Source organism: Magnolia sinica, chromosome 6, assembly GCF_029962835.1.
Source record: "Magnolia sinica isolate HGM2019 chromosome 6, MsV1, whole genome shotgun sequence".
NCBI lineage: Eukaryota > Viridiplantae > Streptophyta > Magnoliopsida > Magnoliales > Magnoliaceae > Magnolia > Magnolia sinica.
In genome coordinates, this window is record NC_080578.1 from 97,630,968 (window position 1) to 97,658,930 (window position 27,963).

The window sequence follows — 27,963 nt, forward strand, 5'->3', positions numbered from 1 at the left end:
AACATGATCACATGTCTCTAATGTTTACACATCATAATCGAGCATTAGAACTTGAAATCATAAAAAAAGGCATAAATATTTCAATTTTTTGAAAAAAAAGGTCCTCGGAGCTTCTATTTGCTCAAATCACTTCAATCTACGATTTTAATCTTAAAAATTGTAGTAAGAGTGGTCGAAATCTATGGTAAAATGATCTAGGAAAGTTTTTGAAATGAGAAAAATAATGGCCTTTACAGCCTTTACGACCACTGTAATGGCCGATACGGTCCCAAAAAGCCAACTGACCCATTTCACCCCTGTATTGTGTAACGGTCATGGCTGTTACCTATACGTATCTGCCTTTACAGGCAAATCATAATGGATACAGAACACCTTGATCTTGAGTGAGCGTAATAGTCTACCTAGACATGTGATTGTTGAGTTGCAGAAGTAGAACTAGCTGAATGTGGGCCATTGCTCTCTCCAACGTAAGATGCTTAATTAGTTGATGTTGTCTTTTCATGGAGATCCCAATATTTTTCAATAGAATGGTTAATAAGTCCACAATGGGAGAACTTCCTAGGTCCACGACCTCTCCCCATTTCACCATGACTACCTTGATTACTTCTACCATCACGGACACCATCTCAGCTTCGGCCAAAAAAGAAGGCTAAAGCAGAGTTGTTGTTGTCTTTCCTTGAAGAGCTAAGAGATACATGTTGGTGGTGAGCATACACCTCATTCAGATATTGCATATCTTTACCGTCCAACATTTGTGCATGAACTGGCTTATATTAATGCTTCAAACCTAAAAAAAACTTGGCTACACGAAATTTTTCTCATTGATGATGTTGTTTCTCCAAGTCAGTAGTAAAAGGTTGATCTACATTCGACATTCCTTCAAGTTTAGAGTAATATTTACCTAGTGATTTATCTCCTTGCCGAAACTCAGATATTTCTTCAAATAACTGATACGTTCGAGATATTTTTTTGTCAGAGGAATACATCTCTCATAATGCATCCCACACTTCCTTTACAGTATCCAAAAACATTACATTCGCACTAATGGATGTTTCCATACTTTTCCACAACCATGTCATAAATTCCTCGATCCATTGATCATACATACTAGCACTTTCGTCGGGCTTTTCGATAGTCAAATATTTTAATTTGCCCTTGGTGGTTAGAAACACTTAAATGGATTTTAACCACTGAAGATAATTTGTTCCATTTAATTTAATAGAGGTTATTTGGATCCCTACAAAATCGGGTGGATTTATGAATCTAGTTCTTGAATCATCATTCATCTCCATTGGAACAAGGAATTAGAATAGATATTGCAAACTTACACAAACACGGGCTGACCTTCTGTGATAAACGAATACCCAACTTGCATGCTTCACACGGTGTGCACACTACTTGAGAAAAGAACCAGCCCATATGTCCACATATTACAATTGATCACGAATACGGCATCTAATTAGAGTAAACAGCCCACACATTCACACGTTTTGATTTCACACACTAGAGATGATAACCATGAACACATCATCCACCTTTGCATGGACAAACCATTACAAAGGCTGGGCCGCTGGGCAGAACAAAAAAGAGATTCTTAAAAACTTTTCAGCACAAGAGGGATGAGAAGGCCAAAAAATAAGAGAAGAAAAGAAGGATAGAAGGATACAAGATTGATTAAATAAGTGACAGGTAGCTTTGATACCATGTAACTTTGTAGATTGAAGGGAAAGAAAAGAAAAGAAGAGGGAGAGAGAGAGAGAGAGAGAGAGAGAGAGAGAGAGAGAGAGAGAAAAAAAGAGAGATGGAGTTAGGGTTGTTCTGGTATGGACGTCCACACCTCCTCTTTATATATATTAATTAAAAAAAACAAAAAAAAGAAAAAAGAAGAGACAAAAGCACCCTTATAACAAGAGAAGAAGACAAATCTACCCTTATGGCCTGTTTGTTTTGTCGAATTCCACGGTGATGTAAGTGGGCCACCATCATTATTTCCCAATGTTTGTTTGAATTAGTATTAGGGCACATAAAATGAGGGTCATATGCATACGCGATAGCGTAGAGGTTAATGCATTTGTAATCATTCCAATTTTACATTATAAAATCTTAATCCATACAATATTTCATAGCTAAAACAAACAATGAAAACATGTCATTATTGTGGTCAAATGTAGATGACATCCTCCAACAAGTAAATTGTAATTTTTGCCCATTTCCTTTCATTCACTGAGGTAATTGGAAAAACAAACATGCCCTTAATAACAAAAGAAATGACAAAACAAAGGCTAGGTGAGCTTTACCATGTTACAGCCCACATCCACAGCCATTAATAATATTCTTGCCAAAATTTCGCTGGTGATTCAATTTGTTCAATAGTTTCAGTCAATATGATGTAACCTCTTTTGATCGGGATTAGGGTTAAGTGGATAAAACAGCTCATTTATTTGTGGTTTTCAATGGTACTATAAAAACTTTTTGTGGTGAAATCTTTGCAATTTTCGCCTGTGGTCATATTCATACACCACGATGAACCGCATAAATCCATGTTTTGTACGTTTTGCTTTTTGTTTATTGCTTCTTTCTGTACCATCATGATCTGTTGGATCTAAAAAGGGACATATCTATTGGTGTTGGTGTTAGACAGGCCACATGCCTTGTATAGCTCATTTATATAAATAGATGGTGTATAGCTAATTTCCTTAGATAGATGATTCTATATTTAATATTTACCTTGTATTGACATTGTAAAGATCTATATATTCAACCCTTTAGGGTTGTCTCAAATACACAGAAAATCAAAAAGGGAATCGTTTCTCTTAGCCTACATCGTTTGCTCTTTGCTTTCATGGTATCAAAGCCATATCGATCCTGATCCGGCACCTCTTTCATCACCGGCACCACCTCCTGCCAGATCCAGCCCCTCCTGCGTCAGAAAACCCTGCTCCGAACCACCCCTGCACTCCTTTTGCATCCCTGCTGCGTCAATAGATCCGTCTGACCATTCCCAACCCCCATCCGATCTCCCCACACCTGTCCAATCTCTCTAGGCGTATCCGATCGCATGCCTCGGCTGCCTCCCTGCTGTGCACGCCCGCATGCCCCCTCCCTACTGCGTCCCTGCTGTGCCCCTGTTGCGACGCACGTCTTTGTTGCGTCCCTACTGCTGCGCACGTCCCTGCTCCATCCCTGCTGATCTGCGCACATCTCTAATCTATTGCCTGTCACTGCAATCGGATATCCTGCTGCGAGGTACCTTCTTCCTAACTATAGACAAAGAATCTCGTACAAAGGCCCCACGATGTAGTTTTGATGGTACCAACTACAATCTACGGGCCATCCACTTTCAGAGTTTTCTCAAGGGTCGTGGTTTGTGGGGACTAATTGATGAGTCTGTTCCTATCCCTACTTCCATAGATGCCGACAAAGTGGCTGAGTGGGAAATAAAAAATGGACGGATTATTACCTGGATTCTCGATTCGGTCGATCAGTCAATTGCTGTTGGCCTCATGCCACATCGCACTGCTAAGGCAATGTGGGAGCATCTCCAGACTATTTATCAACAGAGTAATGCAGCTAGGTTATACCGCCTGGAACAAGATCTGGTTCACCTTACTCAGGGTGACAAAAGTATTCAAACATTTTACTCTACAATGGTTATAATTTGGAAAGAGATGGCTATGATGGATCCTGAATTCCCTAATATCTTTAAGATTTTCCAAACAATGTGCGATAGTGCGCGAGTTTGACAGTTTCTTATGAAGCTGCGTCCAGAATTTGAGCATTGTAGGGCTGCTCTCCTGAACCATAGCCCAACTCCTTCAATGAATTTGGTTATTAATGATCTATTAGCTGAGGAACAACGACTGCAAGTCCTCTCTCAAGGACCATCTCAGGAACCATCTGACCTGGCACTCGCTGTATCCACCTCTACCCCAAACCGTGGTTCCACTCCTTTAACTTGTCGTGGATGTAACAAAGTGGGACAGGTTCTTACTTAGTGCAAAGATTAGTGCGCTCACTGTCGATGGACTGGTCATGGTATTCAGGATTGCTGTTCACGTGCCTATGCATCCTCATTCGGCCGTAGACGTGGTGATCGAGGTCATGGCCGTGGTCGTGCTCTTTCTGCTACTTCTGCGACAGTTCTTCCAAGCCGTCTGTTGGTGATATTGCATCTACTGTTTCTGCTGAAGGTCTTTCTTCACCTTTGACTCCTACCATGCTACAGTAGATCATGCAGGCCCTTTCTGCGGCCGGTATGTCAGGTATATCCTCATCTTCTCCATGGTTCTTCGATTCAGGTGCTTCCAATCATATGACTGGTGTCATCTCCCATCTTCGCGACATTCATCCCTACATTGGCAATAATAATGGTGAATTATTAATCTAAAACTTAAAGAATTCAGAGGTAGGAAACTAGGGATTCAGAAGATCCACTTGTAGAGATCAGGGAGATCTTATGCCTGCTTCAAGAACCCAACTAGACTTGGAGTCCCATCATGAAAATCGAACTGAACTTTCTTTGATATAGTTTTCAATTGATGAAAGATATATGAATTCGAATGGATTCCATCACCAAACCCTGCCCAGGAGACAAAGCAAACAACAGAATAAAACTAATTAACAACCAATCGACATGATATGAAGGTTAGAAAGGGTACTGTCATCCGACCATGTCCAAGAGACGATGGTGAACAACAGGGGTCGGTCGGCTGGTGGGAATGGTGGAGTCGGTGCGGAACTCATGCGTAAAGCTTTTGCAGTTCGCGGCCAAACAGGACTCTATTTCTGTGCAAGAAAACGCACGAACAGCTGCGTTTAATTCTTTCTTGGGAAGACAGATTGCTCCACTTAAGCAATCCGATCACGTAGGGACGGTATAAATCCTCATATAAAGCTTATAAACGGTCTGGATCATCGTCTTGATGTATGGGTTTGATGTGCAACGCATCAGATCGCCCAGAGTTCTCGGACGTCCGCGTAACAGGGCTTGCGCTGATCTTTGGTGGGGTCCTCGATCGGGTTCTAATAAGAAATCCACGCCGTCCATTTGATTCCAACCGAAAAACCAGTCAAGAAAAGTGGGTTTGTTTCAAGTTTGGCGTGGCCCATTGTACCAGATCTTCTCACCGTCTGTTCTTGCTTTTGGACGATTAAAAACGGATCTCCAATGAATTTTGAAATTCACCTCCTAGGTCTGAGTGATAGGGTCCTCGTGAATCTCATGGACGGTTTGGATTGTCCATATGGATAATGTGTGGGGCCCACTATGCGAAAACTGTGCACTGTGCATAGGCACGGCCAGTGGGGCCACTTGAGATATGTATGATAGATCCATTCCATTCATCTGTTTTTCCACCCCGGGGTTGAAACCAAAATCGAAGCGTATCCAAAGATCAGGTGGGCCCCAAATCAAGATTTTATGGGCTGATCTGTCATTTTACCCACTTCCGCAGGGATCCGGGAGCTAAAATTCAACATGTTCAGTTTTTCGATTTTCTCGGATATCTGGCGTGTAAATCCGTCGATCTTAGTCTCCTGAGGTCCGTCCCTTGACTTGGTGACTTTAGAGCATTAAATCCGTGCTTTCAGCACCCTGTTTCAGTCTAAGCTCGTAAATACACCTTGCAGCACAAACACGATTAAATCGGGCCGTTAAACAATACCATGTTCGTAAATCCAGGCAATAACTGGGGTCCGATATGCAATATCTGACCTCAACAGTGCCGTCTCCCATCTTCGCGACATTTGTCCCTACACTGGCAATCAGGCTATTTCTACTGCGGATGACACTAAACTACCCATTCAGTCTATTGGTTTCTTGACTTTGGACTTCTTTCTGACTTGGGCATTCATCTACAGAATCCTACTCCATTACATGTCGATAATCTGAGTGCCATTCAAATTGCCTCTAACCCGGTTTTTCATGAACGGAACAAGCATATTGAAGTTAACTGTCACTTCATCCGTGAGAAGTTTCAGTCTGGGCTCATTTCTCTTCCACATGTCGCATCCCATGATCAGTCTGGCTCATTTCACTTCATCCAAGAGAAGTTCACATTCTCAACAAGTCCTTCACTTCTGTACGTCACTCATTTCTAGTAGGCAAACTATTACTTGTTGATGACTAGCATTAGTTTGAGGGGGGATGTTAGACACGCCACATGCCTTGTATAGCTCATTTCTATAGATAGATGATGTATAGCTAATTTCCTTAGATAGATGATTCTGTATTTAATATTTACCTTGTATTGACGTTGTAAAGATCTATATATTCAACCCTTTAGGGTTGTCTCAAATACACAGAAAATCAAAAAGGGAATCGTTTCTCTTAGCCTACATCGTTTGCTCTTTGCTTTCAGTTGGATACAGATATGGGTGTGCATATTGGTTTTTAAAAGTCAATTTGCCAATGTGTCCACAAATATTTAAAATAACAAAAAATGATAGCATGTTATAATTATTTTTAAACAATATAAAAAATGATATAATAATGACAATATTTTTTTACATGTCTGTGTTTCATTGTCTAAGCCATGAGTAATGTTACCTTTTCAACCATAAGGGCAATTTTCCTTTGGATATATATATATATATATATATATATAAAACCTGCCTGTCATTTTGTGTCCCTTTTTACATTTGTGAGGCTAATCTCCAATCAGTGAACTTATTGATGTCTCCTTCTCTATTTTAATTTGCAGGCGAATCTCCAGGCAGTGAACTTATCAGCAAGTACTTTGTGGGTTCCTGAACATAAGTCTGCCAAATATCTTAATTATGGTGCTGCAGTGAGCGAGGTGAACTCATGGCCCATTTATTTGTTATTGCTGTTTAGAGATCCCAACAATCTGATTCATTACGTGGTCAAGTTGACTAGTATAGCTTGGCATTGAGCAACTAATCCGAAAAATCACTGGTTTCTTGGGGTTCTAATGAAATAGTCTATGTTGGGCTGATGATCAACTCATCTATTTAAGTTTTTTCTTTCACAAACATGGCCAATTTTATTAAAGGATGAATCTGAAAGTCTATTTCTGGACAACCCTCAAATTCAAATTTTAGTGGTAATTGATTTTAAGAGGAATATATGATCCCTCCACACATCATTTTTATAAGCAGGCTCATGGTTTGATTATCCAGGCTATTGACCTGATGGGCCCAGTCTGGATTGACCCTATGTCCATTAACCAGGATCTCCCAGATTGGAAGATCCTAACCATCTGATCTTGGCATATTTTACGAGAACGTGTGCTGTTTCTATATTTTCATAGCCATCTAATTGCAAGCCACCAATTGAAGGATTAGGATTGTCCAACCAGGGAGATGCTTGGGGCATGGTCCATCATGGTGGGGGCTTGGGGTATGGTCCATCATGGTGGGGCCCAGTACTCTGGCTCATGAAACCATGTGGCTGCATGTAAGGCATGGTTGCCAAAAGGACACTATATCTATGGCTGTGGACAAGGTGATTCTTTGATTTTGAAACTCTCTTTCAAAGATGTTCTTTGTATTCCTTGTCAAAATCAACCTTATCCATCCAAGATTACAAAAAGAAACAATTTTATTCTTCCATTTGCCTATTCTTGTTTCTCCCAAAGCCTGACTATAACCCACCCATCTTTTTAACCATTATATTCTTGCAATGCAGGTCATGGCTTTGTTGTTTTATTTTCTCATTACTAACCCTATAGATATATATTGGTTTTTTCTTCATGGGCTTGGCCAAAACATCAAGTTTGAAGAAAAGGCCTAGTTGAACTCGGAAGTCGAAGTCAGAACATTGATTTCCTAACCAATTGTCAGTTACAAATCATCCTTGGACGGTATGAAGTTGGTGCATTTCGACTCGTCCGTGTCTGCATTTTTCTGTACAACCCCAGGCCTTAGCTCTTGTTTTAATCTCTTTGAGGCTCGAAAGATCAACCTTTAGAACTTTGATTATCGCCTCACAGGCCATATCATCATCACATCATCATCATCTAAGCCTTATCCACCATTCCACTCTATCAAGAACCATAACTTCATTTAAACCATAGGTCATCAAGTCATTTCTAACAACCTCCAATCATGTCCATGGTGTGCTATAACGGCTATGTAAAGGTAACAGTGGCAACCATTACACGTTATGGGGTCGCAATAGCCGTTAAATAATGACTCGTGATAGCCAGTACAACTCCCATAATGGCCCATTATAACCCCCCCCCCGGACGAAAAGGTTGTAACGGCCCGTTACGCCCCCTATAAAGGCTGTAATGACCCGTAATAGTCCCTTATAGGGCAGATACAGGTTTTTCATATTTTTTGAAATTAAAAAAAGAGACCGTAATGGTCATTATGGGAGTCGTAACAGCTGTTACAGCCTGTATCGTAAAGGCAATGGTGGTGACCATTATGGCCACTTCTACCATTACGGAATACCTTCTTACATCGTTTTGGGCCTTCCCCCTGTCCTTTTACTTTTAGAGCCTTCAATTTGTACCAACGCACTCCTAACCAGCATAGTTCTTGGTCTCCGTCGCAATGATCAAACCATCTAAGCCTACTTCCCTTGTCTTATTACCTAACGGTGCTACTACTCAATTATCTTGAATCCATTCATTTTTTTCTTCCCCATCTTGCCACTCATCCATCTCAACGTCCTCATTTCAGCTGCACTCATCCTATGAACATGTTGTTCGTGAACTGCCCACCATTGTTTCCCATAAAGCATGTCTAGTCTTATAGCAATCCTATAAAATTTCCCTTTCAATTGGAGTGGTACACAATGATCACATAAAACTCTAGAGGAACATTTCCATTTATTCCACAATATGTGAATTCTATGGATGACATCCTTCTCAATCTCTCCATTCATGAATTATCAACCTACGATACCAAAAGTGATCATTTTGGGAAAGTTTTGGTCAACAATATTAACTAATTTCTCGTTTCCTCTCCTATTGTTACTAAAATTGCACTCCATATACTTTGTTTTAGTCCAACTAATTTTAAATCCTTTAGATTCTAAGAAACCCATCCATAATCAAGCTTTATGCCCTCCCTCATCCTTGTCCACTTGTCCATAACCAATGCAAAAATGTACAGGCCCAATGCCAACCCCTAGCATAAGTCTGCAGTAATTGGGAGCTTACTTGTCTCTCCACTAATGGTCGTCACATTTGTTACCACTCCCTCATACATATCCTTAATCATGTTAATATATCCTCTTGAAACTTCTTTCTTTCCCAACACCTACCAGATTAACTCTCTGGGGACCCTATCATATGCTATCTCTAAGTCAATAAAGACCAAGTGAAGATCATTTATCTCTATATTTCTCTATCATTTGTCCAAGTAGGAAAAGAAGTTCAACGTTCGACTTACCATGCACGAAACCAAACTAAATTTTGATACATTCGTCTCATGCCATAGTCTTTGTTCAATGACTCTCTCCCAAGGTTTCATAGTATTGCACATAAGTGTAGTCCCACAATAGTTAGTGCAGTTGTCTCCTTTATTCTTATAAATAGGTACCATGGTACTTTTCCTTTATTGATTCGGCATTTTCTTCGATCTTCCAATCTTGTTAAATAACTTTGTCAACCAAAATTACCCAGTATCTAGCATATACTTCTAAACCTCTATTGATATACCATCTGGTCCAAGGGCCTGCCTTGTTTTGATCTTTCTCAAAGCTTCTTTCACTACAAATATCCTCTACCAAAGTATTTATGGTTTGGTTTCCGATGTTATCTAAGTTTGTGTTTACTTTTATCCTATGCTTTCAAAGTGTTTGTTATGGGAAGGGAGAATATATGCAATTTACGTGTGCATGTGCCTAGTTCTTTGTACACCTCTGGAGTATGTTATCTTTTTGGCGGAGGTAAAAAAACATAATAGAGTTACTCACAAAGGATTCCATACTATTGAGTAACCAAGCCTTAACTTGGTAGTTTTCCTTAGTCCAAGTTTTAAAATCTCTATCTGTAGGATCGGGAGCTTTATTTAATATACATGTAAGTCTGCCTCTATCTCTTTAAAACAACTCAACTGATTGAGCCCATTGTAGATAATTATTACTATTCAACTTGACAGTCATAATCAACGAAGTATGGGATTTTGAAGGCCCCATAATGGACCAAGATGAAAAAATGTCCTCCATATTGGTACCCATATTAAAAAACCTCATATGTAACACCTTTTTCTACAAAATAAAGTACTCAAAGGGCACATAACTTTAGTTCAAGCACTACATATGGTCTATGGTCCTCTACAGCTCAAAGGTCCAAAATAGCATCACAGATTTAATCCCAGCATTGCACATCTCCAACTTGATTGAATCTATGCATAGACACCTTCACATGTAATTGGAATATACAATGAGGCTTATGATATATAGTCAAGGACTCCAGGACCCAAGAATGGTGGAGCCGATCCGCTATATTCACCAAATGATCACCAAAAAACCCCAACTGATTGAAAATAAGGCTATGGATAGCCCAATAAGGTCAAACCAATCCACCTTACGAAGGAATATCTAAAAAATAATAGTCGATTTGGAAGGAATCTAAAAAAACATGAATCTAGGGTTTTTCTGTTGGATGCAAAAAATGGTCCAAATGTACCTCATATCAGCCCGAAAAATGCCACAAAAATCATGACAAATCTTCTAAAATCAAGCTTCATCAATCCATACTTTTCTTGATCGAAAACTGTCTGTACAGAGTGTACATGTTATGACGTTGGTTGTACAGTTGCTGATGTTAGCAAGAACCTGTGGCAATGATCAATGTGAAAATTTCTGCTCTGATAGCGAGAGAATAGAAGAGATTTAGAGAAGAACATAGAAGGTAGAGAAGAGATGAGAGGGGTGAAAACCCAAGAGGAGATGAAAGCTTTTCTGTATTTGAGACAACCAAAATGGGTTGAATATATAGAGATTATAGTCATCTATACAAGGAAAATAATAAAATCAGAATCTTCTACCTATGGAAACGAACTATACAAGGTATACTAGCTATACAAGGTATGTGAGCCTGTCTAACATCCCCCCTCAAACTAATGCTGGTCATCGACAAGTAATAGTTTGCCAACTAGAAATGAGTGACGTGCAGAAGTGAGGGACTTGGTGAGAATGTCGGCAATCTGATCATGGGATGCAACATGTGGAAGAGAAATAAGCCCAGACTGAAATTTCTCGCAGATAAAGTGACAGTCAATTTCAATTGCTTCGTCCGTTCATGAAAAACCGGGTTAGAGGCAATCTGAATGGCACTTAGATTATCAACATGGAGTGGAGTAGGATTCTGTAGAGGAACGCCCAAGTCGGAAAGAAGTCCACGTAACCAGACAAGCTCACTACACGCAGCGGACATCGCCCGATACTCGGCTTCTATGCTTGATTTGGAAACAGTGGCCTGCTTCTTATACTTCCAAAAGATGAGAGAAGTGCCGAGAAAAACACAGTAGCCAGTGGTAGATCTTCGTGTGAGAGCGCAACCGGCCTAATCAGCATCCGAATAAGCACGAAGGTCCAGAGTCGCCGTGGAGGAGAAGAATAGTGATCGATCTAGAGTTCCTTCGTATAATATTATGTTAGATTACATGACCAACACACACACACACACACACATGACAATAATTTATTAATGTAAATGATAACATACTCTGCAAGTGTACAAAGAATTATGTACACACAAAAATTACATATATTCTCCCTTCATATAGTTGTCATTTAACAAGTTCTGAAAATAGCTTCTCCACCTTTCATTGATTTTGTTGTCCTTGATTACTTACCTCTACTCATCTCTCTTAATGCATCTAACATGATCTAGATCCTTACCCTTCCTCACTCTCATTTTGCTAGTTTGAAGACATCTTTCTGGCCCTATTCTATTTAAAGGTCATCATAACCTTAAGTTGCTTAGTCCTTCTTACCAATCTTTTTGGCATTTCTATATTGGTCAAGCTTTTCATCATTTCTAGTCCCTCACCAATCTTTGAAACATGAATGTTTCTCACTAATAGCTTTTTGTACATTGTCATTTTTTTAAAGGCAAAACCACTAGGGATTGAACTTGGATTGTTATTCAACCACCAACTTTCCTTAAAGGCCCATTTGATTTTCCAATTCGGGTAATGATTATTTCCTTAAGTAAATACATGGATCTGTTCCAGAGGTTGATCAGGTCAATACAGATCGTTGATGTGGTCAAGGTTGGAAGGTCAGATATTAAAGCTGGATTGCCAGATCTGCTAGATCCATGGATTTAAGTACCGGTTTCGGAGTGCGACTTGCCTGGTCAACATCGTTTCTGTTTTGGCCCCGTACCATTGTGTGACTCGTATCATCCAGAACAAAAGGTGATAAACTGAGTCATATAAAATTATATTTAAAACCATGGCTAGATTGTTGATCATGACCCTCTAGTGGGCCTGATGTGCATTCTAATGGTTAGATCTTTAATCGTTCAGCTTGAGTGACTCCAATGCATCTGAGTATGGTCCTGTGTGCATTCACCTCTGCATTCACCTCTACATGCTTCCTCATGTACCAATGTGGCACACGTGACAGATACAAACGATCTGTGTGCTCCAACCATCAATGGCTGGGTCTAATAATTGGGTTGATTTACTCATCATGCAGCCTGTAGTGTAGGAAACAAATGGATTGCCACAACAACTAGGGTGTCGCATCGCTGAATATGTTGTTGCCAACCACCCAATGAGTAGGGCTGGCAATGGGCTTGGTACATACCACCAAGTTGTCATGTTCACACGACATCCAAGCTATTGAAAGGGTTGGCCTCGCCTTGAAGATCACTTGGTGCAAAAATCAGGTCAATCCACTGTCGGTGGGCCACACACACACAGGGAATCCTAGTCGCTCCAAACATCTAAGTTGCATCATCGAATACTAAACTCCGATGTTGTATCCCAGGTGGAGATAGATCTTCTTACAGGTGCTACATCAATTTTGCGAACAGATATCATTTATGACTGTGGACAGAGCCTAAACCCTGCCGTGGATTTGGGACAGGTCAGCTTGACATCACTGCTAGTTACTGACCCTGCTTTAGTTTTTTATTTCTTTTTACTTTTTTCTATCTAGTCTGCAAGCTATGGCATCCACTCCAAAGATGCACTTTTTGTTCTTATAATTTGTGATAAGCATGTGCATTTCTGTCCCTCCAAAGTGCGCACACACATGCATGCAAGTGCATTTCAAGGAAGTGATAATAGATGGGCTATCAGGGTGTCTTGAAGGCACATCATAAAAGCACACATGCTCTTGGTGCATCAGTGAAAGTGGCCTCAATGTATGTGTGCCTGGAGATGCATGTCTTGTTTGAAGCAATACAATTCTGCATGTGCATGGATCCCATATACACACATGAAGATGCATTTAGATGTAGTTTTAGTGAATATGCTGCCTACATATGATCAATGTTTTCAGTGTCGGGTAATAACGGATGTATCACACCCTCAGGATACGGAAACATATCAGGTATCGCATGGGAAATATCTCATGTATCGCATAATGTATCACTGTTTTTGGAAAACATTGGGAAATATTGGGAAATTGCTCGAATCTTTCAATGACACTTCATTGGATGTTAAAAAAGACATCATTACATACTTAGAAATCAAAAGATCACAAAAAACAATGCACATAATAAGTTTATTCGTATAGGGTCTTAAATTGTGTGTTGTCTGACAAAAGTGATACAACTATATTCAAAATCAATTAGTAGCATTTATAAATCTAAGAAGACATTTATGAAAACAAAAGCAATACATTTGAAAGCCAAAGAAGAAGTTGAAATACACATTTAATATGTTTTAATTTCAAAAAATCCAAAAACCTGCTTCAATTTGTAGATTGGCCTCCAACATGTCCAATGTGATTTTTCCATATTGCAATTTAAAGGGGTGAAATTGGATCTTCTCCAATTCCATTTTTTTTTTCCAAATTCACAAATTAGAGTGTAATTAATATGAAGATCACCCAACAGGCCAACACTCATAACTTGCAAATCAAGGTCCATTATGATTTTTTTTTTTTTTTTTTGGCTTTGGCCTTTTAGTTATAATACTATCATCGTTCAAAAAAAGAAATGGGATTTTTTATTTTTTATTTTTAAATTCCAAATTTCCCCCAGATCCCCAAATCCACAAATCAGATGTTGAAATCATGACTGACCATGCAAAACATGCAAAATCATGAATACTCATCTTAATTCTAGTGATTCCAAGTGATTTACAGTTTTTTTTTTTAAAGGATTTAAAAAAAATCTCAGCATTTGAAAATCAGGCTCACCCGCTGTCCGATCTCGATTTACACACAAAAATCTGGTTGTTTCTCCAAAGAATGAAAGAAGGTTGGTCGAAATTACCTCAAGAATGGATTACAAGTAAAAGATTTGAAGAAAAATGAGATTTTTAGGGTTTATATATATATATATATATATAAAATGAAAGGGGGCTATCGGTTAGGAAAGTATCAACAACACCATCAAAGGTAACATCAATACCAAGTTGCATATAATATCTATATTTTTAAAATATCACATTGTATTGACATATCACTGATACAATGCAATATTTGACGATATTTAGTGCGATGCCTGGAAGTCCATAGACTTCCAGGCTGTTCATATTGGCCAGCCCCAATGCTGATAGTATTGGGCGATACTATCGATACTGCACACACTACGTATGGTTTTAAAAAATGTGTACATATCGGTGCATTGACGAACATGATCTCCCATCATCAATTTGCATTGGCGATGTTGCATACTTCAAATGGGATGCATCTGTGCATATACATTTCTCCACAGATTACATGTGAAGGTTGTGTTTGTAGGTGGGCTATCTGGCTGTGCTTAAAGATTCATAACGAAAGCCTGCATGCATGTCAATGCATCAATGATTAATGAGCACAGAACTTCCTCTTCTTAGTTGCCATTACAATCTTCTAATTGCACTTAGGTTCTACCCTTTCTTGCTTCTGTAGCAATTCTTGTCTGTAGCAGATCCATGTAAATAGCCGGACACCTCACCTTTGAATTAACTTCTTACAGATTGAAGGATCTTTTGTCCAAGGAATTGGATTTTTCATGCTCGAAGAATGTGTGACGAACTCAGACGGATTGGTTATTTCAGATGGAACATGGACATACAAGATCCCGAGTGTTGATACCATCCCAAAAGAATTCAACGTTGAGTTACTCAATAGTGGTCATCACAAAAAACGTGTTCTCTCCTCCAAAGGTATTTTTTCCTTTTCCTCTTTTATGTTTAGTTAGGAAGCATTTGAATGCACTATTGAATTGAATTGCAATTGTTGGTCTATGAAGGAGAAAATAACCAAATTGCAATTTGAGGGCTACTCATTATTATCAGGAAACATCAAAGATAAAAAATCATTTTTTCTTGATTAAACTGAAAGTTCGCAGTTCAATCGCTGGTGCATCCACATGCAGCCTCATTCTAGGTCTGCATGTTCAAAATGAGCATAAATTACTCTAAATAGATGCAAACATGGCCTGGTTTCAACCACAGACATGAGTTGTTGGACATGGTCATACTGGAAAACCCAACATGCCTATGTACTAGTGCAGTTATATGATAATGAATGAGCACAACTTCAATGCACACAGCTTGCTGGTTCACAAACCATTTTAGAGAGTGCCACTGCAAGCCAGTGTTTAAAATAGTGGTAGCGTGTTGTGTACCATTCAACTCTGTAACGTGTAACGTAAGCTACATGATACTTCTATTTTTTATTTTAAAATAAGAAAAATATGATAAATAGTAAGGAAAAAAAACACACACAAACATGTGTGTGCACGCGCGTGCATGTGTGTGTGTGTTTCGAACAAGTTATTAATTATCATTTATCAAAAGCCAATCACATATAAACAAAATCAAATCATTGTCACATCAAAAACTTTCCAAGCAAACCGCTTTAATTAATAATGTCTAATTGAAACCACAAGTCACAGGTATGAAAAGGAATTAAAATCTCACAAGTTGCGAGTATGAAGTACAAAATTCAAAATACAAATACCATTTATATATAATAAAATAAAAATAAAAATGTAATGTACGCTACGACGCTACATATGTTACAACCCTTGTAGCGTATGCTGTAGGGAATTTAGCTATTTGCTAACGCTATGGGTGCTATTCAAAACACTGCTGTAAGCACACACTTCAGGTTGCAAAGCAGCAAACTCTTTGACTTTATTCAACTTGAAATAAAGCACAATTACATGGTTCCAACCCTTATTTTTGTGGGCATTACCACTCAGAAGGAAAAAAAAAAGAAGAAAAAGAACCCTCACTCTAGCTACTCACTAAAGTCAGTATTGGATTGCACCTTGTGGACATTCCTAAGTTTTATATGTAATTGCAACGAAGAAAGCAAAGGAAAAACAGTTGGATTGGAGTGTTGTTGCAGGTTGTGTCATGGACAAGAAGTTGGATGTTGTGGTCCGATGTGGATGTCGCAGACATTCAAGATGTTATTGTGGCAGAGTAATAGATTTTGGCACATTGTTGATGCCTTTCTAGTTGTTTTCGCTCCTATTTATAGGCCTCAAAGACCATTGGAAGGAATACAAATCATGTTTGCTCGTTCCTAGTAGGCGGTCATGTTTTCTCGTTCCTAGTAGGCGGTTATAACTAGTTGTCGCAGAGACTATTTAGGTTTTGTTGACAGCATGTCACCGGCAACACCCCCTATCTTGATAGGTCTTGTATCGCCAAGATCGCTATGTTGCAGCAGCGGCTGAAATGCCTGATTTTTTTATTTTTTATTTTTCATTTTCCTTCTTTCACATGTGCACTTGATGTGGGGACCTCCTTGGTGTACTTTTGAATCCGGATGGACCGTGGGCGCTGCAGAAGATGAACTAGAGAGCTCACTGGTGCCGCGGAGGCTGTTTTGGTACTTTGCTAGAGCCCTAACTCATCAAGGACACATGACTGGGTGCTTAAAACCTCCATCTACTTACAATTGGGGTTGAGATAGTCCATGGTGTGATGATGAACTATCTAATTAACCATCTAAGCTAGTGGGGATTAATAGCTGTTATTAGTGATCATTGAAGCTTGACTTGCTCCTGATCTGCTAATGCATGAAATCTTGCATGTGAAAAGAAGTGATCTGGAAACTGTAGAATGTTTGTATCAAGGGTTAGTGTAATTTTACTTGTCAACAAATGCTCCCTTCAAGGAAGGGTGGCTAAGGCTTCTCTACAGCCATCATTCTTGAACAGGTTGTTCTGGTTTGCTGGGAGAACTTTGAAACCTTAAAGAAGTCTTTGGATGCTATCGTGGATGAAAATCATAAAGATTTTGGCTGAACTGTAGTATCGTATCATCCCCAAAGATCTCAGTCAGGGCAGGCATATGCCAAATGTCAGTCACAGCATGGGCATCGGTGAAGCAGAACAGATGTCACAGGTTGCCTATTGCAGGATGCTGATGGGTGTCACAGAACCCAAAGCCTCTCGCAGCCATCTTTGTTGCTGGATTTTTTTAAACCTCCCACAACACAATTTAAGCATGCATGACCTGTTTGTATCTGACCGACAATCTCAATTCTCCGGATTTTATGAATGTTTTCTCCTACTGAGATTGTCCTTGAGTTTCAAATTGTTTGGGAGTCTTTTAACCATTCATTTGTCTATAAAAAAAGTGTGAAATTCTTTTTTCTCAAAACCTTAAGAGTTCAAGCCTCTTTTTCTTGCTCACTTGAGCTGTCTTCAATTCCCAACAATCCTCCCTGAATTTTCGGCAATGGCAAAGGGTAATACACCCCCCTTTTCCTCCCTTTTTTTTTTCTTCTTTTTTGGCAGCCATGATTTTTGTCAGCTGTATCTTTCAGCTGCAGTGTTTAGGGCAGGTTTATGCTGCAGCAAAAGGGGTATATGCTTGAATTCAATGGCTTTTTGGCCTTATCCCATGTACAGGGATCTGTCTAGCTTGTTGGGAGGCTGAAGTTGATGAGGGGATTTTTTGCGTGAGGAATTTGTTGCAAGATCTTTTATCTTCCCCAAAATTCTCATTTTGCTGTGTTGCTGTTGCGGGGAAACTCTGCACAATGGGATTGACCAGGGGTGACATAGTCTGTGGCAAGGTTAGTCTGGCATGACAGAATATCTGCAATACAGCTTGTGTCTTCGACAACATGTGCTCCATGACAGGGCTGATGTTGTCACAACAAGTTGCCAGCCTGGCCCTGTATCACCGCAACATGTAACACGACACAACCTGTGCGACACAGCATGCTGAGCTGTTTCTTCAAGTCCTTTGTACATGTTCTATTTTGACTAGTTTTCTCTTTCTCTTGCCCTATGTCAAGAAAGTTGCTTCTACATCCGGCGCTTCTCCAACTGCCCACTTGCCTTTTGAGTCATGGGATAGGGGCTGGAAACTTTTCTCTTGACTCCCACACTTGCATTGTCACAAATGGTGCCTTTTGAGCATGGGATAGGGGCTGGAAACTTTTCTCTTGACTCCCATGCTTGCATTGTCACAAATGGTGAACTGGGTTTTCGCTTTTGGAGTTAAAAGGCATCACTGTTCTGCCAATTTCTGGAGACATCTCAACTGTTGAAGAGGTGGAGCAGTTGGGACTCCCGTTTCTGATGACATTCGTGAATGTTTATTTAAGGTGGTCTGACCTTGCCAAGAAGGCTAAGGTCGGCAGCTGTATCAAGTGCACTGAGTGGGTTTCCAAGTACAGCCCAAAGGCAAAGACATCTGCTAAGTGCTAATGTAACCATGAGCTCAGCACCATCAACAATACACCTACTGCACCATCAGAGCAGTCAAATTGAGGATTTGAATCCCCTGTAGTCATCACTGTAAAGAGGGGCAGACCAATCGAGGTACTCCATATGAACTAGCCACATACTAGACAATGTGGCTGTGTGACACCTCAGTCAGAAACCATCTGGCCCACATGCCAACAGCTTGCCTTCAAAAAAAAAATAAAATGCTTTGTGCCAGCATTAAATATTTTTTTTCTGGACAGGCGCGCGTACTATCTACGCGCGCGGGCGTACGCGCTTACGCGCGGGCGTACGTGCACGCGTACTATATACGCGCGCGCGTACACGTGTGCTCGCGCGCGCGCGCGCGAATGGGGAAGCGCCTTCGGCGGACTGAGTTACAGACCCTGCGGGGCCCGGAGATTTATTATTATCCGGAGTCCGACCAGGTTAGCGCTCGCTGCGGCTCGCTTGCACATTACTTTGTTAAGCGCTCTGCTCGGGCTTCTCTCTCCGGGAAGCCCTACGCTCGCTTCTCAAAATAAAGCTTTTCAAGCCATTTTTGACACTTAACACAAACCTGTAGAAACAGAAAGCACCTCCATACAGTATCCCGGTGGAAGAATAGAGCTGGCAACCCGCCCTCCCCTATGGGGGGCTGGTTGCCCTATTGTTCCCATGTAGATGTTAGTACAGAGAATCTTAAGATAAGATTCTCTGAAGTACTATCTATCATCTCAATCTTAATTAACGATATTATTAAAGAAAAGTGGCCTATTAGCTCCTTTACCTCGGATATGATATGATCAGAGCTCCGATCTGAGCTCTTAGCTCCGATCTGAGCTCTTAGCTTCCCTAGGATATGCTTTAGTTTAGTCCGCCCTTACTCAATTCCTCATCGAATGAGGAATTGCGGGCGGGAAAATGTTACACTAATTTCATAGATTTGCATCCAACTTTTAGAAATCCTATGGTGGCCCACTCTTAGATAATGGCATGAGTCAGAATGATGTTTACCCTTCTCATTTTCCCTATGCCTGGCATGTATACCATTGTTTGGAGCTCCACAGATTGAGGACTGTAAGAGTTGGTGGTCCTTTTATAATGCGATTAGCCAGTTAGAATGGTGTCTCAATATGCATGCAAGAGGCATGCATTATCATGTGGTATTATCACAAACTGAAATTGAATATGGTGCCCTTTTCTATTTCGGCATCTCTGGCAAGGATTGTCGACAATGTAGGTTCATCGCTTACTGGTATGGACAAGGAGTGGTTGACATATCCAGCCAATCACCTTGGTCTATGATCGCCTAGAGTATGCATGTATGTTTGACTCCTCATCTCTGTAGCTGATTCTCACAGTAGTTCTGCTGCGTTCAAGGATATGTTGGTTCACCTATTTCTTCATTCTAGTTGAAAGACGAGGATGACCCTCCTGTGTTTGATTCGAATGGCAGTCCTTTCTCTACATTGACAGCTTGGGATGATTTTGTCACACTCAAGACTCCCTGCAGTTTCAAGCATCTCTAGCTTCTTCTAATCACATTTGACTGTTTGCCAACATTTCGTTCCTATTTTGTCGGCTTTTACAAATTATCTAGAGTCGGTGCTCTTGAGAGTATAAATATTTTAAGTGGCCAAGGGTCAAGTCGGTTAAAAGCAAAATTTGGTTAGAGATAGGTTTCTTTTTGGGTGATGGAAAAAAGATTAAGTTTTGGGAGGATAAATGGCTGGGAGATATATGAAAAATAAAAATAAAAAATAAAAAAATTAAGCGTAGTATTTCCACATTTGGCGGGGGTGGCAAGTGAAGCAGATTTGAGGGCGTATGGATGCCTCTCTATTCAAGGTGAGGAAGTTTGTTGGGCCCTGCCATGTTGAAGGAATTTAAATGAGGTACAGTTCAAAGAGTTTATTGGTCATCTTGAGTTGTTGTCCAATGCGAATCTTGTGATTTCTGAATCAGATTTGATGAGACGACTTAACAACATATCCAGCAAATTTTCAGTTAAATCTTGTTACAGGATGTTATGAGGGTGAGAGTTGGTGAGGAGATCAGTCCTACAACATTTGTATGGGGTTATGGTGCTCCACCAAAGGTTGCAGCGCTTGCTTGGCTAGTGGGGAGGAAGAAGGTGCTAACCATGGATAATCTCCAAAAGAGAACGATGATTCTTCCGAATGTCTCCGTACTATGTTATCGAGGCGAGGAATTGGCAAACCATCTTTTTTTTTTTTGCATTGTTCATTTGCAACAAGGCTATGGGATAGTTTCTTCATTTTCTTCGGTGTAGCATGGGCGATGCCGTGTACTATTGATGGCTTATTATTGATGTGGCATGGTGGAGGTAAAGGGGAAATTGGTATGAAAGTTTGGCGGTTAAGCCTATTATCAGGGATTTGGCCCATATGGAAGGAAAGGAATGAGAGTTGTTCCAGGAATTGTCAAAGTCGAGTAATGGAGGTATTTTGGAGGGCTAAATCATATGTAATGGAGTGGGCGTTAGCAGCAAAAGTTATAGCTTAGTTTCCAAGTAGTTGGCTTGAGCTATAATTTTTTGCAGTCTGTGGGTGTATGTATTCTTTAGGCTTCAGCCTCATATCAATAAAATTATCAATGTTTTTTTTTTTTTTTAAAGGATCAAGATTGTTCTGTGGCGTTTGCCGTTAGCAAAGCTTCAGCTTCTTCTCCAATGCAGATACCACCTACAGTGAATACACTGAAGACTGCCCAAGGATCAACCGGTAGTAGAAATTTGAAGAAAGCAACACCTACTTCTGTGCACATGACAGTTGAAGATTTAGTCATGTTGGAAGATTTTGGATTGTGAAGGTGTGGATGGAAATCGGGAACATAGCAGGTCTGGTAAAAGGATGAGATAAAAAACACTTGGCTTGAGCGATGAACCATCCTCCACTCAGGATGCAGAGGATTCTGAAGAGAACAAGGTTTGGTTCAAAGACTGTCTCAGCATGTGCGTACAATTTCAAGCAGCGGTGGTTTTAGGCTAACTTCTTGTCAGACTATAATTCCATAGCAGGTGTTCTTGCCACAGATGGTGCCCTTTAGACTTCCCTTTAATTGGAGGTTGCTATCCATTGTCTTCGTGGAGAGCATCTCCTTACTTTGATATCCTTTTTTTTTTTTTAAAGGAAAGAAAAACCGAATGCCTGAAAAATAGCATGAAGGAGATCTTTGGGCAAGTCCTAGAAATGGTCGACTGGAGACATTAGCAAAGCTCTCTAAGGCTTTTTCAAAAGAATGCTAAAGCATCACTGGAAAGTGGTTATTTCGTGTCTGGATAGGGCTAGGTGGCCAGCAATGTCTCAGCAAGATACATCCACAATCTATTCAACAAGACAATGGTTCGTATCAATGAACCATGGCCCCATTGCTACAAATTGAAAATCTGAGTACACTATGCATATCCATTAAGATTGTACCATGACTGGAAGTAGGCCTCACCTGATCCCACCAGCTCCCCAAAAAGTCAGTGTAGTGACCATCTCCCTCGCTTACGTTTTCAACAATGCAAAAGACCTCTACAGTTACTCCATTCCCTTTATGGTTTTAGATTACGATCCCAAAGGTTTAATAGCCTAACTTGATGTGTTCCATCAGTCCTGGGGCTTTTGGCGTATTGGTTAGGTTCTTAACAACTGGTATCAGAGCTAACACCATGTCCTATATTCAAGTCACAGAAGATGCGACCTATGGAAAGGGCAACTTGGACCAGCATGAAGGCCACCATGATGTGGAGAGGGCTACCTGGACGACCAGAGTGTAGTTGCCGAGTGTGGAAAGGGCTACCTATAAAAGAGGCCAGAGTGGGTGCTGCCACAAAGTGGGCCACCGTGGACGTTAGCTGCGAAGCATGGTGGAATGTTACAATCCCAAAGATTTAATAGCCTAAGATGATGCCTTCGCTCAGTCCTGGAGCTTTTGGCATATTGGTTAGGTTCTTAACAGTTCATTCCATAATTAACAATCATCTAGAATGCATGTTAAAGAAGAATGATTGTTGAGGTGAAAGGCATGCTTGGATACATGGAATCAAAGGGAAAAACTGGTTCCACTTTGAAGTGAGTATTGTTTAGATAGCAAGTGGAAATATCATATTTGTTAGAATGAGGTCACTTCATATCTTGTGCTAGAGAATCCTAACTATGGAAAATTTTAATGATTACTTCTTGGAATCCACTATTTTCTATGCTATCCTAACAACAAAGAAGGCCACTTCAATTAAAAACCTTTTCCTTTTCCCTGCTTTTGCATGGTTTTCACATATCCAAACATGCCTGAGCAGGATAACTGTTTAGTATGAATCGATTGCCTTCTCAATGGGGAGAGGATAAATAAGATTAAGGCAGTCCAATCTGCATTCTGATTTAAATAAATGCAGTTGATTCCCCCATCATGGAATTACCAAAATACTCCTAAAAGAGCCACACGTAAAATGGCTAAAGCTGTCACTCTTAAATCTCCAAAATTTCTTTGATCAATTGTAGGAAATTATCTGTCACTGCAACTTGCCATCAATCAAGAATACTTAATATTAAAACATTTAGTTATCTGGTTTTAATATAAACAAATCTTTAGCCTAATTATTATGTGCCTGGCTATATGTTGGTTCTCCCTTGGTGAGCTTCCTTTGTGGATTTTTTTTCTCTTGATTATTTCCTCTACAAATAATTCCAGAAACAAAAGAAAATAGATTAAGATTCTCTCGGTGCGTCATTTTGATCAGATTTTTTTCTGAATACCTATAATTATTTTTCCTGTTGTCAAGATGGGGCGAGATCTTTAAAAGTTACATGGTGATTATTAGTAACCAATTGTCTTTTGCAGCTTCTGGGGAGCCCCCATTGCTTCTGGCAGCCTCAGTTTATTGTGCAACAAGAGAAGCCATTAAAGAAGCCAGAAAAGAGCTCCTTTCTTGCAGTGGCCATGATGGGTCCTCATTCACATTTCAATTGCAGGTCCCAGCCACCATGCCCGTGGTCAAGGAGCTTTGTGGGCTGGACAATGTGGAGAGGTACTTACAAACCTTGCTTTCTCATCAATGAAATTGGTTTTCTGGTTGGGTTGTATATTCACTGTCTTCAGATGCTTTACGAAGATTTAAGACTTTGGAGTAATGTTAAGTGTGTGTAAATGTCATTCTACTTCCATTCTAGTGTGCATGTGTATAAAGATGGATTGACTTCTGTCATCTCTGAGAATCCAAGGATGTTTCACTGTTAAAAGATAGAACAAATGTTTGATGATGAGCTGTATATATAAAGGGTAAGTATCTCCATGTACAAATTCCTTAAACATAAGAACCACACAAAATAACAAAACATAAATGGACATTTCTCAAAATGCCTTTGTTCCAAACCATTGGCTGATTTCCAAGCAGGACCTCTAGGTTCTGATAAATAGGAGTTGGCTGTGGGAATACCTGAATTGGACTTGTAGTTTATAGACATATATGGTGGAGCTAAAGAACAAGTATGGTGTAGCCACCTTTGCTCGTTATCCCGTGAGATTCTTTCTTTAGCTTTTTTAACTTTCCACTGTTCTATTTAATCTCTGTTACTGTACACATCAAAGGTGGGGCTCATTTGATGGATCACACATATTAACGTGGGCCTACATAATGGGTGGTCCACATCAAAGGCAGGCCTCAAATAATAAATATCCCACATCCAAAATGAGTGGGTATGATGGACAACCCACTTCAAAGGTGGGGCCAGCCACATCAAGGTGGGCCCCATATGATGGACAATCCACACCAAAGGTCGACTCTAATGATGAGTGGCTCATATTCAAGTGGGCCCACATGATGGACAACCCACATCAGATATGGGGCCCACATGAGGACGGTCCACATCAAAGGGGACTTTACATGATGGCCAATGGATATTGAAGGTGGGCCCCACATGATGGACAATAAGGGGATTACGTCGCCCCCCCCCCATCTCTAGCGATGAACGGGCAGTTCCATGGGTGGGCCCACCGTGATGTATCTGTTTATCCATTCCGTCCATCCCTTTTCTCAGATTATTATAAGGTATGAGCACAGAAATAAGGCAGTTCCAACATTCAAGTGGACCACACCACGGATGACTTGCATTTAATGCAACCCAAGCCTATTATTTGGTGTGGTCCGCTTGAGCATTGGATCTGCCTCATTTTTGTGTACATACCTTTAAAATGATATGAGAGAAGGGATGGATGGTGTGGATAAATAGATACATCAGAGTGGGCCCACCCATAGAGTTGCCCATTCGTGGCTAGAGACGGGTGGGTTAGTACGCAATCCACGTCCGACAATAATGTCGATGATGGGCCCTACATGATGGATGACCAACATCAAAGATGTGCCCTATATAATGGATGGTGCACATTATAGGTTGGCTTCTAATAATGAATGGCCCACTTCTAAGGGGGACTTACATGATGGACATACATAACGCCCCAAAACCTGGCCTAAGTACGAAGGCTCGGATCCTGAATTCGAGAGTGTTAATTGAATGATGAATGGATTCTTAACTTGAATTGCATTCATCATTCATTCCTAAATTAATAATCAAAGTAGCATTTAATTAACAACATCAAAGATAATTCGAGATAATTAAACCCATGAAAATGCTGGTTAATATCTAAAAGTATACAAGTTTAAAAGCAATATCTGCCCAGATGAGAACTATACAAACCATAATATCCAAATATACATAAGTCAAAAATAACAAAGAGAACTAAAGTCTATTGGTTGGGCTTGCACAACTCAACCACGCTAGTAAAGGCTCCTTGCCAGCTAGCTCCGCACCACTCTTACCAGACACCCTCGGCTTGAACTCGCCTTGATCTACACCGCGTTATCTGTATGGTTGGGTGTAATTGCACATACAGATGCGAGTAGTCATCTCAATGATAAATCTCTCTAAGATTACACAATGATGTATTAATTAAGTATAGTTTTATAAATGAAAACGTATAATATAATAACTGTTACAATGCAATTTTGTTTAAATGCATGAATGTGTGAATGCATATCAGCTTAGGGATATACATCCAGCTCGCTTTTAGGGTAGCCACCAATGAAAATACCTCTATGCGTGTGACTTATCAATGACTACCCACCCACAGTAATAGTTGCTAGGAACCAACGAAAATACCTGAAAGTACGTGCTACCACAATATCTACCCACAAATGGGTTGTTCAAGCAGTCGACTATGAACCAGTGAAAATAATCCCCCAATAACGCCACCAAAGGGTCACTCATTTAATACACTAGTCCCTAGCGAAAGTATCTATAGGTATATGCATTAACAACAACTAGGCACCCGATAGCGCCCGTATGTCATAAATGCATGATTAGTCCAACCTTTATTAGTTTGATTCATAAACAACACAATTATACAAAGCCTTTGCAACTAGTGGCCCATCCTGGTCCAATGAGCGGACCTTACCATCACAAACTTATATATAATCTCAACAAAATGGGTCCTCCCAACAAAGCCTACCAAGCACTAAGTTCATTAAAGGACAACAACAAGATTCCATCGGAACAAAGCCAACAATGACATAATGATCCATGGTGATGGTAAGTATACAACTAGAAATTACATTTAATCCAAGGTAGGATGGCCAATTGTTCAAGGTACAAGATCAAGTATGTGATACAACCACATAATCACAAGTTTGATATTGCCTTTTCAATATAAATGCAGCTTCCACAATGTCAAAAGTGAGGCAATTCGGTCCTCTAAATCCCATTCACAATCTGCCATAGCATGTTATAATACATGTTCATGTAAATCATACAAGATAAGGAACATATTCAAGTGTGTTGGAGCATGTTAAGGAATACGCATGTATAAATCACCTATCCAAGAATTAAGCATGCTATGTGATCATATGTAGGATTATAAGCTTGTTATGAATTCTAGCAAGGAGCTAAGTATATTATGGGTTCTAGCAATTCAGCCTAGATTTAACGCATGTAAGATGATTACAAGGATTATTACATGAATTCAAAGGTTAATTGACATGATTATTCAAATATTAAGGTTATCATTAGACTAAAAATGTGTAAGGAAAGCTTGAAGGGCATTTCATCACCTTAGGGGTAGGATTTCTCGATTCTACCACATTGATCACGGTGCGATTCGATTGAGATGGTTCCTAGGGCTGAAAATTGAAGAAAACTCAAATCACAACTTCAATTCGGTGCAATTATATTAATTTTTCCAAGTTAGGGTTTGATTAGAGATTCAAAGGGTTAACTCACCTTAATGATCCAATGATTGGCTAGGTCGGCGGGATTCGACATGATCCCGAGGCCCACATGACGTCATTTCCCAAACACAACTCTCATATGGGCATGGGTCACATCCAATCAACTATTAAGACCTGAAACCCGTTATGCACGTGTCGACGAGGTGGTATTTTAGGGCTCGAGAAGAACCTATCAAAAGGGCTCAAACCCAAAAGGGGATAGGAGTTCGCAGAAAGACTCATAAAAACGGCTAGAAAACGACTTGCCTCAACTATTTGAAAGATCTTTTGACAGGGAGAATGTGGAACAACTCACACTGTGCGATTGTAGAGGAATGGAACGGAGCACCGAGATCCAATGCTCCTCTCTCTTTGGCCTGGAATGAAGGAATGAAACGAAAGGGATAGGTGTTATTTATACCCCCAAATATTTTTTTTCTAAAATTCTAAGTTAATGCGCGCTGTCAGTTGAACCGATAGGAACCGACACCTAGCCAGTTGGATAAACAAGACCTAAATTATCCAGTATTGTTCCTAGGTCACTATTCTTGGGTCTAAATGGTTGAGTGAGGTGGTTCATCACCAATTCTAGACTCGATGGTTATAGTCTTTGTCAAATTTGAGTGAAGATTTCGATTGACCGGACACTAGGGACTGGTCGTATGCATCTCATAGGTTAACCTTTGAGCTGAATATTCAATATCTAGATTAATGGACTAAGGATCTGGTAATCCATAACTGGTCTCATTCTATCGATGAGTTGTGCACAAACTTCACTTAAGTTCGAGCTCCTAAATTTAGGGTTACACTAAATTCTTCTACGTTTCGGGCTTGCACGTGCTCACACACATGTGGCTAAATGCTTATTCAAAAAATTATCTAGGTAACACCTAAGGACATCCGAAAACCAAGTATCGGAGGGCCAGGGTG

General features: G+C 40.1%; 1 protein-coding gene and 1 long non-coding RNA gene across 5 annotated transcripts in view; one reads left to right on the plus strand and one right to left on the minus strand.

The window, feature by feature from the left end:
- LOC131249196 (indole-3-acetaldehyde oxidase-like) overlaps positions 1 to 24,066 on the plus strand; it is a 40,625-nt gene extending 16,559 nt beyond the window's left edge. The window contains exons 7-10 of one of the 4 annotated variants that reach the window (XM_058249813.1): positions 6,702 to 6,797; positions 12,920 to 13,018; positions 15,063 to 15,252; positions 20,733 to 21,049. In XM_058249813.1, coding sequence (XP_058105796.1) covers positions 6,702 to 6,797; positions 12,920 to 13,018; positions 15,063 to 15,252; positions 20,733 to 20,800 — 453 coding nt within the window. In that variant the 3' untranslated portion in view covers positions 20,801 to 21,049. Of the gene's footprint in view, positions 1 to 6,701; positions 6,798 to 7,721; positions 7,824 to 12,919; positions 13,019 to 15,062; positions 15,253 to 20,732; positions 21,050 to 23,615 lie in introns of those variants that run through there. The other 3 variants (XM_058249814.1, XM_058249812.1, XR_009172707.1) reach the window with 3 other exon arrangements.
- Positions 417 to 27,389, minus strand: LOC131249197 (uncharacterized). The gene is made up of 3 exons (XR_009172708.1): positions 27,047 to 27,389; positions 26,878 to 26,946; positions 417 to 1,570 (listed from the first exon to the last, which is right to left on the minus strand). It is a non-coding gene; the product is annotated as an uncharacterized LOC131249197 (long non-coding RNA).
- Between the last annotated feature and the right edge of the window lie 574 nt (positions 27,390 to 27,963).